Source organism: Teleopsis dalmanni, chromosome 2, assembly GCF_002237135.1.
Source record: "Teleopsis dalmanni isolate 2A chromosome 2, ASM223713v2, whole genome shotgun sequence".
Classification (NCBI taxonomy): domain Eukaryota; kingdom Metazoa; phylum Arthropoda; class Insecta; order Diptera; family Diopsidae; genus Teleopsis; species Teleopsis dalmanni.
Window position 1 is genome coordinate 34,870,343 of NC_051847.1, and position 16,148 is coordinate 34,886,490.

The window sequence follows — 16,148 nt, forward strand, 5'->3', positions numbered from 1 at the left end:
GTGTAATTTAAGTGCCAAATAAACAAGTAATTAAGAACTTTTTAGAAAAAATATTTTTTTTTGTATTGAGCAACGTTCGCTTTTCTTGGCGTCCGTCTGTGACTTCGCCTTGCTTCCACAGCAAAACAACAGAAAATTTCATTTTTGAACGAATTTAACACGATTCAACGCTTTACAATTCCGCTTAATTCAGCGCTTACGGAGCTATTTTCCAACATAAAAAGAAGCAGAATTAAACCAATGCATTTAGGTTTTAAACGTCAAAAACATCAAAAAAGATTTCCGATTAGTAAAAAATGTCTTTACCCCGAGCATGGAATTTACAGGTGCGTAACTAATAAGTTGAAAGTAGTCAACATCATATATTGAGTTTGTATAATCAAATTAAATGAATTTTGTACATACTATACTATATAGCATATAAGTAAACTCCTGCACCATACAAAACAACATCAATATTGTTGCAAGTTTTTGTTTTTTATTTTTGCACATAATTTTTTAAATTATTTTATCACTTCTTGACTTTTCATACTTATTAAAAACACTATTCCTATTAAAAAAACACTACCGAATGTATAATTAATAAATAATTAATATCTACGAACTTGAAATTACCTCTGTAATTAAATACAAATTAAGTTCAAATATGGATTTAGTGATTTAGCCAAAGTTGTGCCAAAAATTTTGTATTATTAATTATTTTTAATTAAAAATAAAAGATTTTTAAAGTTGGTTTCAGTTGGCTAACGTTTGAGGCTCACATTTATTAATGATCCACTTGATTTGTAGAAATTTCTCAAGAGTATCTGTCACGAAAGCGTTCATAAGTAGACATGTTTAGAGATGAATTCAGTTGGCTAACGTCTAAGGTTTATATTTATTAGAGATCCAGCCAACATGTCCACATTTTTCACAAGTATGTGCTATGAAAACATTCAAAATCAGATATTTTTTGAGATGATTTCAGTTGGCTAACATAAAAGTCTTAATTTATTAGTGAGTTTCTCTTCAAGATGTAGAGTTAATGTGATGGACTTAGAGTACTTAAAGCATGAAACCATGACTGTAATTACACGATTTCAAGTATTTAAATTCAGTAGAATATAAATAAATATTCTTTTCTTTCTAATATTTTATTCTACAAACACGTTTAATCAATTTTCTGACTTGATAAATAATGCACAATTACTTGCTAAATGTTCACTTTGTTAAAATAAATGAAACAAGATCCAATACGACATTTTTTACTGATATTCCGAATCTTAATATTAAGGTTCCTAAACGCAAGTTTCGATGTAATTTTTTTTATATATTAAAGTTATATTCACAATCTGTCGATATTGGATATTATTGTACATCTAGCCTATTACTTTATAAGCTAATCCATTAAATGGCACGTTATTTGTCACGTTATCAATCAAATTATTATTGAATTTTTAAACTGTTTCAAAGTATATTATTTTTATTAGTTGGTTTAAAGATAGGACCTATAGTAATTTAACTACCAAGATATTCAAACGATTATTTAAACTGCTTTTATATCTTTCACTAAATCATTTTATATCTTTCTAAACAAAGCATATCCTTAAATCTCTGTAAATAGTTTGGTTTGACCCAAACCAGGAAGCTCTGATTATAATTCTGAGTGTCTTTAATTTAAGATATTGGATGAGATTAATTTCCAATTTAAAAAAAAAATATATACAATTGTTTTCGATTTTCGCAATAATATTTATTTTTTTAATTTCCCGTTTACAGTTTAATTCCGGTTCCAAATCCTGCTTAGTATGCAGAAATTCGTCATATAAAAGTAATAATTATTTAGTAGGTCGGCTTTAAAGTTGTAGGTTTCTTTGAATCTAACGTTTTTATGTCGTGTTTGGTATCATAGCAACCGGTCACATACTGGAGTGCTTTAAGGATTCCATGTCACTATTGCGTGTATTTTTTATTTTATATAATTAACTCATTCATGTTTGTGGATTTTTATTATATGAATAAATATTTATATAGTTAGTCATTTGACGCTGATTTTTATTATAATTCCGAGACATTATATTTACAACATTTATCGAATTCCTAATTTGAGTCGCTTTTGACATACTCATGTCAAAAATTTGACAAGTAACGAATGAAATGCTATGAAATTTTATCACGTAACTTACAAAGACTACAGCTATGAAATATCGAAACTCCTAATCCTATACTATCTCAATGTGGAGTCCCTATCTGTACGTCAGATTAAAATTTTTTGAGTGCATCTATGTGCAGAAATTAAATGGAATGATTAATAGTGTTTAGATTATAAACTGATTAGAAACAATCAAATCAAACAAAAATGGATTATTAGCCTTTATAATCCATTTTTGTTTAAATTTATTTACTGATGTATATTTTTTTTCGGATCGTTCTTAAAACTTTATTAACATGAAAAATTCTTTCAATTTTTTTCTCATTTTATAATCGTTTTTTTTTTCTTTACTATCGTATACGCCAAGAAAACTTGCTTAGACTTTAATTGAAGTTTTTATACAAATGTTCTCTAAAAATTCATAACAAATTTGAAAAATATTGCAGTCACGTATTTGATTTGAGAAAATTACTTTAGTAGCCTTGCTGCATCTTATCCTTGACATTTCTAATTTTTAAGTTTCTGCGATTGTGAAATTATTGAAGAAATTTGTATAAAATTGTTGTTAGAGCTTAGAAAAAGGATTCTGGTATGGAAGGAAACAAATGTTACATAAGATTTATAACTTTTTATAAGTTTTTCAGGATACAATATACAAATATACAATATATAAAATTCGTCATATCCTTTCTGTTATTGTTTAGCAATATGTCGTACCTTGAACCATTGACGTAAGGAAATTTTTCAGAAAAAAAAAAAAAATAAATTAAGCTACTATATATGGCTGCATAATAATTATTAGCCTAATAATGTTTCTATAAAAAAAATATACTATATATACAAGAAAGGGTACGGGATTTTTGACCGGTCACTGTAGATTGAATAATCACCTATCGAAGTTAGGAATTCAATCCAACTCAGACTGCATATACTGTAGAGAAGAGAGAAAAACTGCATACCATGTGCTTAGGAAGTGCCCGGCACTAATGCTTAAGCGGAAGAAACACCTAGGAGGGTATTTCATGAATCATAAGGATTCAAGACTAGAAGAGACAGGCTCTATACTGTCTTTCATTAAAGAAATCGGACTTGGAAAAACACTCTAATTCGACTAAAGCGACAAGTAAAAGTCAGTTTATAAGGACTCTATAAAGATTAACAGAAAACAGAAAGTCGAGCATGTCCAGCTACAGTCAAATGCCGAGCAATTAATGTAGGAAGCGGGACTTTAGTACCAGTTATTCTAAATGAAATGAATCTCATAGCAGTGCTCAGATTTTCAAATACTCTAAAACTGTTAAGGTGTTGAGAAAGGACTGAATGAAATGAATTCTACAGTAGTGCTCAGATTTTCAAATAGTCTAAAATTGTTAAGGTGGTGTGAAAGATTTTCAGATTTTCAAATAGTCTAAAATTGTTAAGGTGGTGGAAAATTTTCCAAGTCCCAATGCATTCATAATGGTTCCATAGCTAATAGTTTTAATAAAAAAATAAATATAAATTTTTAATACAAATGTGAAAGTCGAGAAAGTTGTCAACAACAACAGTAACTTACCATAGATGACCGTTTAAAGATATGTAGGTTGAAAGATGTCTGTAGAGTTAAAAGTGGATGATTTAAAATGTACAATATACTTAAAAAAATCTATCAGTGAGATCATAAAATTTTAAACTAAGTAATAAGAAGACAACAGAATCAAGAATAAACCTCAATATTCCTTTTCACTACGTTAGAGATGAACTGTCTAATATTAATTATTCCATTTAAATAATCTCCTATCAATGCCGTTTAAATATGATATATAACCTTTCAAGGTCAACATTTATTATAATTTAAACATTATATGATAACAAGAAAACAATACAAAAAGTTACAAATCCTCTTTTATAATGCTCATTAGATTGGAAAAACACACAATATATACAAAAATAATTATAAGAATATTTTACCAAACCGAAGCCATTAGTTAGTTCAATGTTATAGAAAGGTCAAATAACTGTAAAATTCCTTACATATTTGTAAACAGCACACATAAAAATGTAACAAAGCCATTTTACATAATTTTCCATTTGAATTTAACGCACTGTTTCCCTTGCAACCACTAAATGAGTCAGAGAAAGACAGAACACCCTTAAAAGTGAGAAAAAGAGTATCTGTTGCATATACGTAAAAAAGGAAAAATTTTGCAGAAGAGGTAAAGAGAAATGAACAGCTGTTCTTGAACTTCATCTTATGTGACAAATACTGCACTATTGTGTTTTTCTTCTTTGGAATTTTGCACCCTTCCTGACTTTCTCAATGTTTCCGACTATTCGAAACCTTTCACAACTGCGGTATAATTGCGGCACGTTGAGTAATCAAAAATTCCATTTCATCTATGGTTTTGGTTAGTGGTTTTTTTTATAAATGCGTAATTTCAAGTTCTGCGCATTCTCACCTTCACAAGAAATGGAGCATAAGACACGCTCTCATTTCTATATGTGAGCTCTCTGTAGATTTCACTTATTCATACTTAGCCCGTACATTGACTTTTTATTAGCTTAACGTGTGTTTTGATTTTATAGCCATCCTCACATGACTTGACCTTACGTGGGAAGTTGGAAAGCAGCTGTTCACAGGAAATATGTATGATTAGGGTTCACGCTTTATGTGCGTGTCGATTGTAATAAAAGGATAATATCCAAAAATTATTTTTAGTTTAGTGACGTTTCTTGTGAGTCAAGTGTGAATGAGATTTATACTATAAAAATTTCAAGTGACTTTATATGATTCACTTTAGGGAATTTAATATCCTTTTTCCAATTAAATTAAATATTTTATAAAAGATTTCTTTAAAGTTGTGAATAATTTAGGACGATTTTCTGCAGAAATGCATAATTCCAACGAATAAGTAATCTCTAAGATTTTTTTTTTAAAAAAATCGACCAGGTTATATGGATTTACTAAAGTATCTCAACGATTTAAAATTATAGCAAGCGCACTCAGTCTTTCACGGCAAATCACATTTCCGTAGTAACGTATCTATGCGCGATAAAGAGGTAGTCATAAATGAAGGAGTGTAAGAAAAGTAAAGAAGATATAAAGAAGTAATAAAGTATTCTAGTGTTCGTTGAAAAAAATATTATTAATGATGTGTTATCTTCTCTATCTTCCAGTATTAACAAATTTAATATATAAAGATTTTGTTTAATATAATTCGTTTTCTTTGGTATTTATTTTTTCTCATGTCTTCATTATTATAAAAATCTACTTAGAAATCTGTTTAACTAAACGAGTCCTCTGCTTAGCAAATGTATATCACCTAAGCTATTAAAATAATCGATGTTAATATTTTAAATATTTATTTTACATAAAGAGGTTTTCGAACAGAAGTGAAACAACAACAAAAATTTATTTTTTAAATTATTTTAATTAATTGAATTTTTGGCTGACCATACAGCTGTTTTCGAGTATTGCCAAATACCCTTCATCAGTGGTCTTGGAAATAATTCTTGTATTTAATTATTCGTAAATAATTATTTTTGAGACTGCAAGTACCAGGATTTATTTTACTAAATTACATCATCAAATCAAAGATAACATACTAACTCGTTCCCAGTTATCAGACTTTTTTGCTAATAAAAGTTACATCATTCCGTATTTTTAAAAACTTATTCATTTGTAGCAGAATAGAAACAGTATTTGCTCCCAGAGGAGCGGAGCACTGCGAATATTGTTAATCTTTTGAGCTGCTACAGACCCTAACTGAATAGAGGACACTCTGCTCTTCGAATAAAGTTCAAACTGTCAGCAGTTGATGACATTCTAACCTCTAATGGATATAGATGTTATATACTCTTTTAATATATATACTCTTTTTATATATATACTCTTTTGTGCTGATACATACCCTAACTAAATAGAAGACACTCTACTCTTCGAATAAAGTTCAAACTGTCAGCAGTTGATAACATTCTAACATCTAATGGATATAGATATTTTTGGCTCAATTTCCTCCTAACCCAAATCAAAGCAGTACAATCACCAATAATGTGAGCAGAGATAGACAGCAGAGTCAACATTCTGTTTCCTCAGACAAATCAATTTTGGTAAAATGTTGCGCCAACTAACTGATTCTTTAGACTGGCGATTACTTAGAATATCGTACTAGCAGTGACTACTTTTTATTACCAACCACTTTTCTATCAAAGACTCAGTTATAGAGAAACTTTCAACACAGTACAAATCTGGTCCATATAATTAAATGGATAAATTGTTAGTAAAAGATAAAATAAAAAATAATGGGAACTAAGACTTACCGTGTAACTTTTCTATCAAAGACTCAGTTATAGACCAACTTTTAGCGCAGCACAAATCTGGTCCATAAAATTGAATGGCTAAATTGTTAGAAAAACATAAAATAAAAAAATCATGGGAACTAAGACTTACAGTGTAGTAGAGTACTGCGATCTCTAAATACCTTTTATACTCATGTAGACCATTACTATACAGAACGTGTAACTTTTGTTGAATGAACGTTAGTATGTATTTTATCCATATTCTCTTCTCAGCAAGAACAGAGCTCGAAATCAGAAATTCTAATTCTAGAAATCTATACACTTTCAGGGCAGACAAGATCATCTTGTTGAGATATTTGTGCAGATTAAGGTATCGTACACGACTAAGGTAGCATACCGGTTTAAATTACTACACTAGATCAAGATACCGTACCAAATTAAAGAAATAAAATGGTTTATCGGCTAGCGGACAAACCAAATTAAAAAGCTTTTATTTAAAAATTTAATTTAAAAATTTAAAAAATTTTAAATTTAATATGTAATTTGTTTCTAACAATAATTTGTAGCACTGATGAAGTTCTAAAAAACAGAACGAAATATATCCTGAAAATTTTTAAATATAAGCTTTTTAATTTGGTTTGTCTGCTAGCCGATAAACAATTTTATTTCTAAATAAAATGATATCAGATGATAAAAATACAAACCAAATTAAAGAGCCGTATCAGATTAAGATACCGTACCAGATTAAGGTACCATACCAGATTAAGGTACTACACCAGATCAAGATACCGTACCAAATCAAAGTGCCGTATCAGATAAAGGTACCGTACGAGATTAAGGTATCACACCAGATTAAGGTACCATACCAGATTAAGGTTTCATACCAAATTAAGGTAACGTACTAGATTTAAGTACAATGCACGATAAAGGTATGACATCTAAATAAGTACTGCACCAGATTAAGATACCGTACCAGATTAAAGTGCTGTACCTGATTAAGGGACGATACTTGATTAAGTACTGCACCAGATTAAGAGTCCGTATCAGATTATGCTTTCGTACCACATTAATACTAGGTACCAGATCAAGATACCTTACCAGACTAAGCTTTCTGGTAATCACTCTGCAAAATCAACATCCTTAATTCAAGCATTACGAAAAACAAAATCAAAACTTTAGTAGATTGGGTTTAATAATTATATTTCTTTAGCTACATCGTCGGCTATGTCTACGTATGTCAGTTTATTAAAATAAAAATTTCATTTTATACTTTCGGTACCATTCTGTGAATCTCAATAAAGAAAAAGTTTGTAAAAATTTGAATAAGTACATTAAATGCAATAATTAATTTTTGATGAATTAATATTGTCATGTAACAGTTGATACCAGGAGCCATCAACAAATTAATTAAATTACTTTAAATTATGACATGAAGGTTAATACCACGACTGTATATATAATTTTTTCTTTTGAAACGACAAGTTGTAATTCATTACAAGGCATTAGTCAATCCAAATGCAACAGCAATTATAAGAGGAAAATTGAGTCCCATTAAATTACAAGGAACACGCAAAGTTTACCTAGCGAACGTCATCCTTGAACCGCTATCAACAACAGAAATTGTATGAATTCAGTGAAGGAGTGGCGCGTTTTCCTTCATTGCATGTCATTGCTTTGCTAAAGGAAATGTTTTCCATCGGACAAACGAAAATCGCCACGTCAATTCATTCATTATTTATTTATTTTGTGAGTATAAAAAATTGCAATTGTTTGCATCCTCCTTCACGTGGACTGTTCATGGTATGCACGGATTTGTTGTTTAATCGATATGAAATAGTTTTAAATTCGGTCGTAACTTACTTGATGTACAATCTGAGAAGTAATAAAACAATTTATATTCTTTGACAAATTGGAAAAAGTTTTCAATAGAAGCAATAATGTTTATTAACAAGACAAGTACAAGGTCGTTTCATATATTTTGCGTTATTTGGTTGAGAATATTATAAAATCCTTACAGGAAATTAAATCTTAATTCTTATGCATAAAAACAGATATGCATAAGAAAATTCTCATTCTTCTCTCTTCACATGACTATTCGGGGTGAACCATTCTTCCTTAACCACTTCTAACTATCACACTTTATAGATCGTGATTCTTTCTTATTCCTATAATCCTAGAGTTTTGAAATCGGTGTATATTACATTATATAGATAACAGAGGGTTTGAGATAGAACTTTAAATTTTACTTACATATTCTGAAATTTTTCACACGATTTTTTTGTTCTTTAAGATGATTTTGGCCGTATTGATGATTCAGTGCAACTACCGTACAGAAATAATGCAATTATAAAGTAAAAATATGCCATCAACAGTGAAGAAGTTTTATAGATTAACAGTTGACTTCCATTACACATATGAGAAGAAACAAGTAGTAGTCTGGAAGAAGAGTGTGAAACTTCAGACACACTCTTCTTCTTGCCTTAAGTAGCACTCTTCACTTAAACTTGTTCACTCTTCTATTGGTAGACATTCTTATTATATAGTCCAAATATCTTGTGTTAGGATATGGTGTGTCTTTCAACGTTTTAGATATTTATTATTTTTTCTATTTCGACCATTAACTCGAAAGAAGTCATCTATCTCTTATAAAAAGTCACAATTTTTTTTATATTAACATTTTCATCTTTCCTAAGCAATACAGTAAAGTTGACTCGATTGAATTGCTTCATTACTTGATAGGAAATTGTATTTTCAATTAATAAAAAATTTTGACAGTAATTCAATTAATTTAATTTAGCTCGATATCGATGCGACAGTCTATAAGAGGAAGTATGACTTTTAAAAATGTATCGCCGAATCAAACTCTTAACAAACATAAACATACAAAACCCTTGTCTCTTCACGAAGAAGGGATATCGTCGATATCCTATCTGTCACTATCTTCTCTATATTAATTGATCTCTCTATTTTCCATATTTTCTTTTTTCCACCAAGTTTCTTCAAAATGGTCATTTGAATCCTAAATCTTAATATTTTTTATAAGTAGTTTCTAAAAAATTATTTATTTTATTTTTATTTTTTCCCTTAATTATATTAATTTTTAATTATGTTCATTAGTATCTATAATTTAAATTTAAAAATTACTATTACACATGTCATTGTTTCTCATTTTAGGATTCACGGGGATCGTTGTACTGCGCGAGTGAACCGGACCCAACTAGTAGAATCCAGCACAAGTCGGGAAGGTTCATTCGCTCATCCACCGATGCTGTTGACAACAGCAGCCCCAACAACCATGCTCAACTGCAAGAAAGAGTTGGATGCGATATGTCATTTGCAGCAAGTTCACAACCTGCAGCACCATCTCTGCTCGCCGAATGTACAACCGGTTCACTCTTCTCAATTGTGTCAGCACCACCGGTACCATTGGCCGAACTTGATGTCAAGCAAATTGAAAATATTGCATCAGCCGGCAGTATTGGATTACAAGGGGGAGGCAATTTACAAAGCGCATTCAGTAACATACTCTCCACAACATCCGTCGATGCGGTTGTCAACGCAAACGCAATTGCAACCATGCCTCGACGACCAATTACATTGCCCATCGATTCTCCCTATAGTCCAGCAACGGCACCAAGTCGTACGCTGCACTCCAGCCTTTTGGAACATCAAATCTCTGAAATTGAAGAAGATGATAATGAAAACCTGTTAACTGTTTCGAGCATTACTGCGCGACCACTAATTGCCAAATCGCGAGAGTTGCGTTCAAGTCGACAATTGGAAGTCGAGAAGGCAACTTCAAAGTGTACCAATTTTAAACAACAGCAACAGCAAAAAATTTTGGCTACAACACGTGTTGGACGTGAACAAAATGTGACTGCTGGCGGACCACCATCTTCTCGCTCTTCAGTTAATGCAGACCCACCTGATGGTGGTTATGGTTGGCTTATTGTTTTTGGCGCTTTTTCTGTGCAGTTTTGGGTAGCTGGCTTGGTAAAGTCCTATGGAGTTTTGTATGTGGAAATCATGGAAACATTTCCAAGCTCTACTGCAACTGTTGCTTCTTGGATACCAGCGATTCTCTCTGCATTGTGCTTGGCTCTCGCACCACTTTCAAGTGCTTTGTGCCAAAAATATTCTTGTCGTTCAGTAGTCTTTGTTGGTGGTCTTTTTTGTGCTTTTGGCTTAACATTGAGCTACTTTGCTACAAGTTTACTACATTTACTATTCACTTTTGGTATTTTAACAGGTAAAACTTTTTATAGCTTAAGTTAAAAAAAAAAAAACAAAAATTAATTTCTCTATTTGTAGGCATAGGAGGTGGTCTGTCTACCACACCTGGTATTGTCATTGTATCGCAATACTTTGATGCACATCGTGCATTAGCTAATGGTATATGTGTCTCCGGCACAGCTGCAGGTAGTTTCATACTGCCCGTTTTAATTAAACATTTAGCAGAACATTTTGGATTTCATGGCACAATTTTAATATTGGGAGTTTGTATGCTACATGTTTGCATTTCTGCTACACTCTATAAGCCCTTGGAAGATTACTCAAATGATGCAACACAAACAAATGAAGACGAAGAGTCGGCAAAACCTCTAAATGATATAAATCCCAGTTCAACGGGTGTTTTAACTAATTCTACATATTTGAACACATGTGAAGATGGTTTAAGTACCAAATATATTGAGCATCTTTTTTTGGAGGAGTCTAAAAATCGGTTAAATGACTACTATTCCGGGAAAAATCATGGTAAGTTGTAAAATGTGGTAATAAGGCTGTAAAACTTGAGAGCCTCTTTAGAAAACATATACATACTTAAAAAGTCAGGTTTAATTTAAAATTTCTTCCAATGCAACTTGACAGAAAAATAATATATACAAGTACTGATCAGAAAATTGCTTTAATATATAATAAAGGAGCAATTTCCAAAAAAAATTTGACTATATTAACAAATTCTTAAAAACATAATCTATTTTCATTTTCTTCCAAGTTATTTAAAAAAATATCGCTTGCCTTTATATATAACATACCTCTGGACTTTATAGCTTTAAGCCAAATTAAAAAAAGTGATTCTAATAGTAATTCTAAAAATAAAAACGTTGAAGAATTGACAGAATTGACTACAGTCTTAAATCAAAATGTTGAAGTACTTGATTGAAACCAAATTGTTTAATAGAAATGGGTGTCAGTACTTTGTGGGTATCATGATAATAATAATTATAGGGGTAATCAGGGGCTGAGGTAGCGGTTTTTTAAAAAATTTATATAATCATATAAAAATGACGAGAGAAAGAAAATGTTTATTGAAATGTAATAAGCATTAAAATTGTACCACAATATCAAAACAAAGGTTTTCAAATCGGGAATCTGGTTTCAATTGCTGCAAACGATTGCCAATACAAGCGCATAATCATACCTTATCCATCGATCCATCAAATTTAGGAGGGCTCCCACCCCTTAAGTCATCTATTGACTAAAAAATTTAGATCAAGTACATTTTTTTAAGGAAGACATGCGACAGGTTTCCCCCTTGACTTCGCCGACCGTATTAACAGTTATAGTTTTCATTATTAAATTAATAATTTCGAGCAAATTATATATCTAAAAATAAAATATTTACACAGCTCTTTATAATAAAACAAAAAATATTAATTATACATAGTGAATTTTTTGTTAATAATATTAAATATTCCGCAGTTAATGATAAGCAACGCAACAATAACATTGAACAAGAAAGTGATGATGAATGTAAAGATATTATTGGCGAAACCACATTTATCAAACCTATGAAAAAAGTTCGAAGTTCAGGAATTATGCATTCAGTCGAGGATTTAAGTACCGATTCTACTTGGGTTTATCGTAAACACTCCGGTACTGATTCGAATCGTGGTAGTAGGCGACGTAAAAATGTATTCGCCAATGATGAAATTATATCCAAAATTCAAGCGCATTTGGAAAAGCCATTATCACCACCTGTCGTGGTTACACGTGGTCTAAGTAAAAGTATGGAAATACCGACACCAGTAACAAATACATCTAAAGTGAAGCCCAATGATGATGTTAACAATGCAATTGCAGCTGGTATAAAACGACAGAATAGTATTGAAGAAGACGATAATGAAAATGAACCACGGACATGCTGTGAACGGATTGAAATGTATTTGGATATAAGCTTGCTGAAAGATCCTATTTTTATACTAATGTGCTTATCGGTAACATTAACTTCAGTAGGTTGTCCATATATGTTATACTACTTACCAGCACACGTGATCTCTATTGGTAAATAAAACTTTTTAAAATATAATTGGAATTATTTTAAACTAAACTCTGCCTATATTTAGGTTACAATAAAAGTCAAGCAGGATATTTAGTAGCAGTAAGTGCTGTGCTAGATTTATGTGGACGCTTAGGACTCGGTTATCTATCAGATTTACAATTATTTGATCGAAAAAAAATATACATTTTCTGGTAAAAAATCATTTTACATTTAATAATATTGTTTACTTATTTTAAATTTATTTTTTTGCAGTATTCTTGGCGCTGGCACAGCTGTACTTACCTTACCGTCAGAACAAAAACTCTATATGGTTGGATTATCTGCTGCACTTTATGGTCTTTGCCTCGGTAGCTGGTATGTGTTAATGCCAGTTTTGTTGGCAGATATTTTCGGCACAGATCGTATTAGTTCCAGTTATGGTTTGGTACGCATGTTTCAGAGTATTGGTGCTATATCAGTACCACCACTAGCCGGTTTTCTACGCGATCTCTCTGGAAGTTATGAGGTAGTTTTTTATTGTATGGGTTCCTGTATGGTACTTGGTTGCACACCATTATTGGTGTGGGCTTTTTTGGAAAGTCGTGATCGACGTTTATTAAACGAACGAGACGACAGTGAGGAAAACTCAACAGTGTCGTAAATTGAACAGATTGGTCTTAATTTGAACAAATGATATTTAGAATTCAGATTTTAATATTTTAACACAAAGTAGTCGGAAACCCTTTTACATAGTTTATTGTTCTATGCAATTTAGTTATATTTAAAAAATGTAGTAAGTTTTGAATGTGTATAGCTTTTATCACAATTAGTTTTATATTAATGGATGACGTAAATACAATTTTTTTTAATTTACTACATATTTGCGCAGTTGATAAAATTAGTTTGTTAACATTCACATCATGTTGTACTGATATATTTGGTTTAAGATATACCATTGTAGGAGTCATTATAAGTAGGGCATTACAACCTAAGATGTCAGTATTTTTTTTTTGAACTTTCATCACTCCCACCACCATTACTTTTTAACGCCATCACTCGTGGTATATATCAGACACCCCATTACAACTTTAAAGTCAAGAAAAAAGATCAAGACAAAACTTTTTTTTTTCTTTGATGTAATGATTTTTTAACAACTATTAAAATTGGCATTAATATAATAATTGAAAGTTATTATTATATATTCTTACAATTAACTAACAAATAAATTCGCAAAAGGAAAAATTTTAGAAAATTTAAGTATTGGGGTATATGCTGTACTCTGTCCGAGTGACCGGGCATAACATTTACCATAAGCTATTATTTTGCAGTATATTAATGTCATTCATATAAATTCATTATTGTTAAAAAAATAAATTTATTTGTCGCATTAGAGTTTCAAAGTTAATGTTATATATAATATTTCACAAATATGTTAGTGGTTTTATTTTATTATAGTCGATAAAATACTAGAAACATAAATGATGATAATTTGTAATTACATTATCTATATTAGTATTTCTCAATACTTAACGCACTGCGGACAGGAAAAATATTCAAAGTAATTTAGAAGAATCGGTACATAGGTTAGGTTAAGTTGAGATTGCATATACTGAGATAGGTTCAGCACTTCTATTTTAAGACATCTATTGTTATATATTGGAGATATCTTCGTGATGTTCTCAAAATTGTCTAGGAAAGGCGAGTTACACTAACCTACCGGTACCAATATCTTCCCAAAAATAATGTGCAGAAAACCTGGTCTAGATAATTGTTTATATGTTATGTATATTAAATAAGTTTTCGATGTGAATTTAATAATGTAACAGTAATAAATTTGAAAGTCTTTAGAATTTTTCATTAAAAATTTCACTTAAAGTATATTAAAAAGTGAATTCCATTATCCATATAAATAATGACACTTTTAATTATATTTATTTCGATAATGATAATTAATAACTTAAATAATGAGATATTCTAAGCACGCTTATAACTGATCAATCGATTGTACAATAATTTTAAAAACATGATATGAATACATTTATAATTAATTATTATTACTTAACACCCAAAAAATTTATATTTATTTTTATTTATTAAATAAGACTTTTCTATTATTATTTAATTTTTAAAAACAAAATAAGTTTTTTGATTGATTAATTTTTTATTTGTTATTTTGATGTTTAAGTAATTATTTAATTTCTTTAATTTGTTCTGCACCAAAAGAAGTCAAATCTGTCAGAACTACTTAGCCACATTAGTTGTCAGGTACTCCTCGAGACATACTAGCCTACTTTAGACAGACGGGATAGTTTTTGTTTGCTAAACACTCAACCTCAACTCAACAGTACCTTACTATCCTATATAGAAACCTATATCCTTATTAAATTTTTTTTTTAATTAATATGCATACTATATAAAATTAATTTAAATTATAAGTTAATTATAAATTTTCTATTTTACCTTTATTATTTTAGTATGTAGAATTATATAGAATTTTATAATTTTAGCATTGATTCTTGTAATTGGTATTAATTTATTTTAAATTCAATATTTATTTATTTATTTAATTTTCACCGATATTATGTCGTTTATTATTATATATGTATAAAAATGTTTAGGTTTTCGGTTCTAGCGGGAGCGTGCTGAGGACTTTACGTAAACCCCCTATAGATTTTTTATGTTACCCTAACGTTCCTAATTTAAAATGTATTTACTCGTAGTAATTTAATTTCCCAGAGGGTTTCTTTGATCAGATGTATGTATTTTTTATCAGTGATGTTTACATAGACTCATTTTAGAAAGATTTTTGACAACTAATCCAAAGCTAATTCATATGTGTAATTGAATAATATATAATTGAAAAGATATCAGTTATATCTGTGTAAAATGGTTAAAAATATTTTAGACGAAAAGTAGTTTAACTTTTCTTAGTCCAGTAGCTATCAGTAGCTATTTTCTTAGTTCATAATATAAAGTTAATTTTTAAAAACAGTGTTGGGCTAAATATCTATATCCTATATGCAACAAGTTGTTTTCAGATTTACGAGACTTTGTCCTTATTTTTTATTTAATTATTTTTATATAACTTTATTTTTATTTTTATTATATTTTTATTTCTTTATTATTTATTTTACAATATTATTTTTATTAAATTTATTATATATATTTTATTATATTATTATTTATTTTATTATTTTTTATTTTTATTTTTGGTTTCTGTTAAACATTAGAATACATTTATTTTGTTTAAATGAAGTATAAAAGAAAGAGAGATAGAGCGAATAATAAGATTAATGTAGTATTTAAATTTCATATTTTAATTTAATTTTAATTTTTTTATTTTCCTAAAAGAGAGAGATAGAAAGATTAATAAGCTTAAATTTGTATATTTTCATGTAACTTTACTTGTTTTTTATTTATTGATTCTTTTTCTGATAAAATAATAAATTTATTTTTTTTTAATATAGGGCAAGAGAA

The 16,148-nt window shown here is 29.7% G+C and overlaps 2 protein-coding genes across 2 annotated transcripts in view; one reads left to right on the forward strand and one right to left on the reverse strand.

Annotated features, from left to right (window-relative positions):
- LOC119674303 (monocarboxylate transporter 2-like) overlaps window positions 1-6,613 on the reverse strand; it is a 9,330-nt gene extending 2,717 nt beyond the window's left edge. The window contains exons 1-2 of the mRNA XM_038085435.1: window positions 6,592-6,613; window positions 6,431-6,508 (exon numbers count right to left, since the gene is read on the reverse strand). Of these exons, the coding sequence (XP_037941363.1) occupies window positions 6,431-6,508; window positions 6,592-6,613 (100 nt within the window). The remainder of the gene's footprint in view (window positions 1-6,430; window positions 6,509-6,591) is intronic.
- A 2,155-nt stretch (window positions 6,614-8,768) lies between these two features.
- Window positions 8,769-13,332, forward strand: LOC119674304 (monocarboxylate transporter 9-like). Its single transcript, XM_038085436.1, has 6 exons — window positions 8,769-8,837; window positions 9,584-10,658; window positions 10,721-11,164; window positions 12,113-12,694; window positions 12,757-12,883; window positions 12,945-13,332. Exons 1-6 carry the CDS (start codon window positions 8,769-8,771, stop codon window positions 13,330-13,332), a joined length of 2,685 nt encoding a protein of 894 aa, XP_037941364.1.
- The last annotated feature ends 2,816 nt before the right edge of the window (window positions 13,333-16,148 follow it).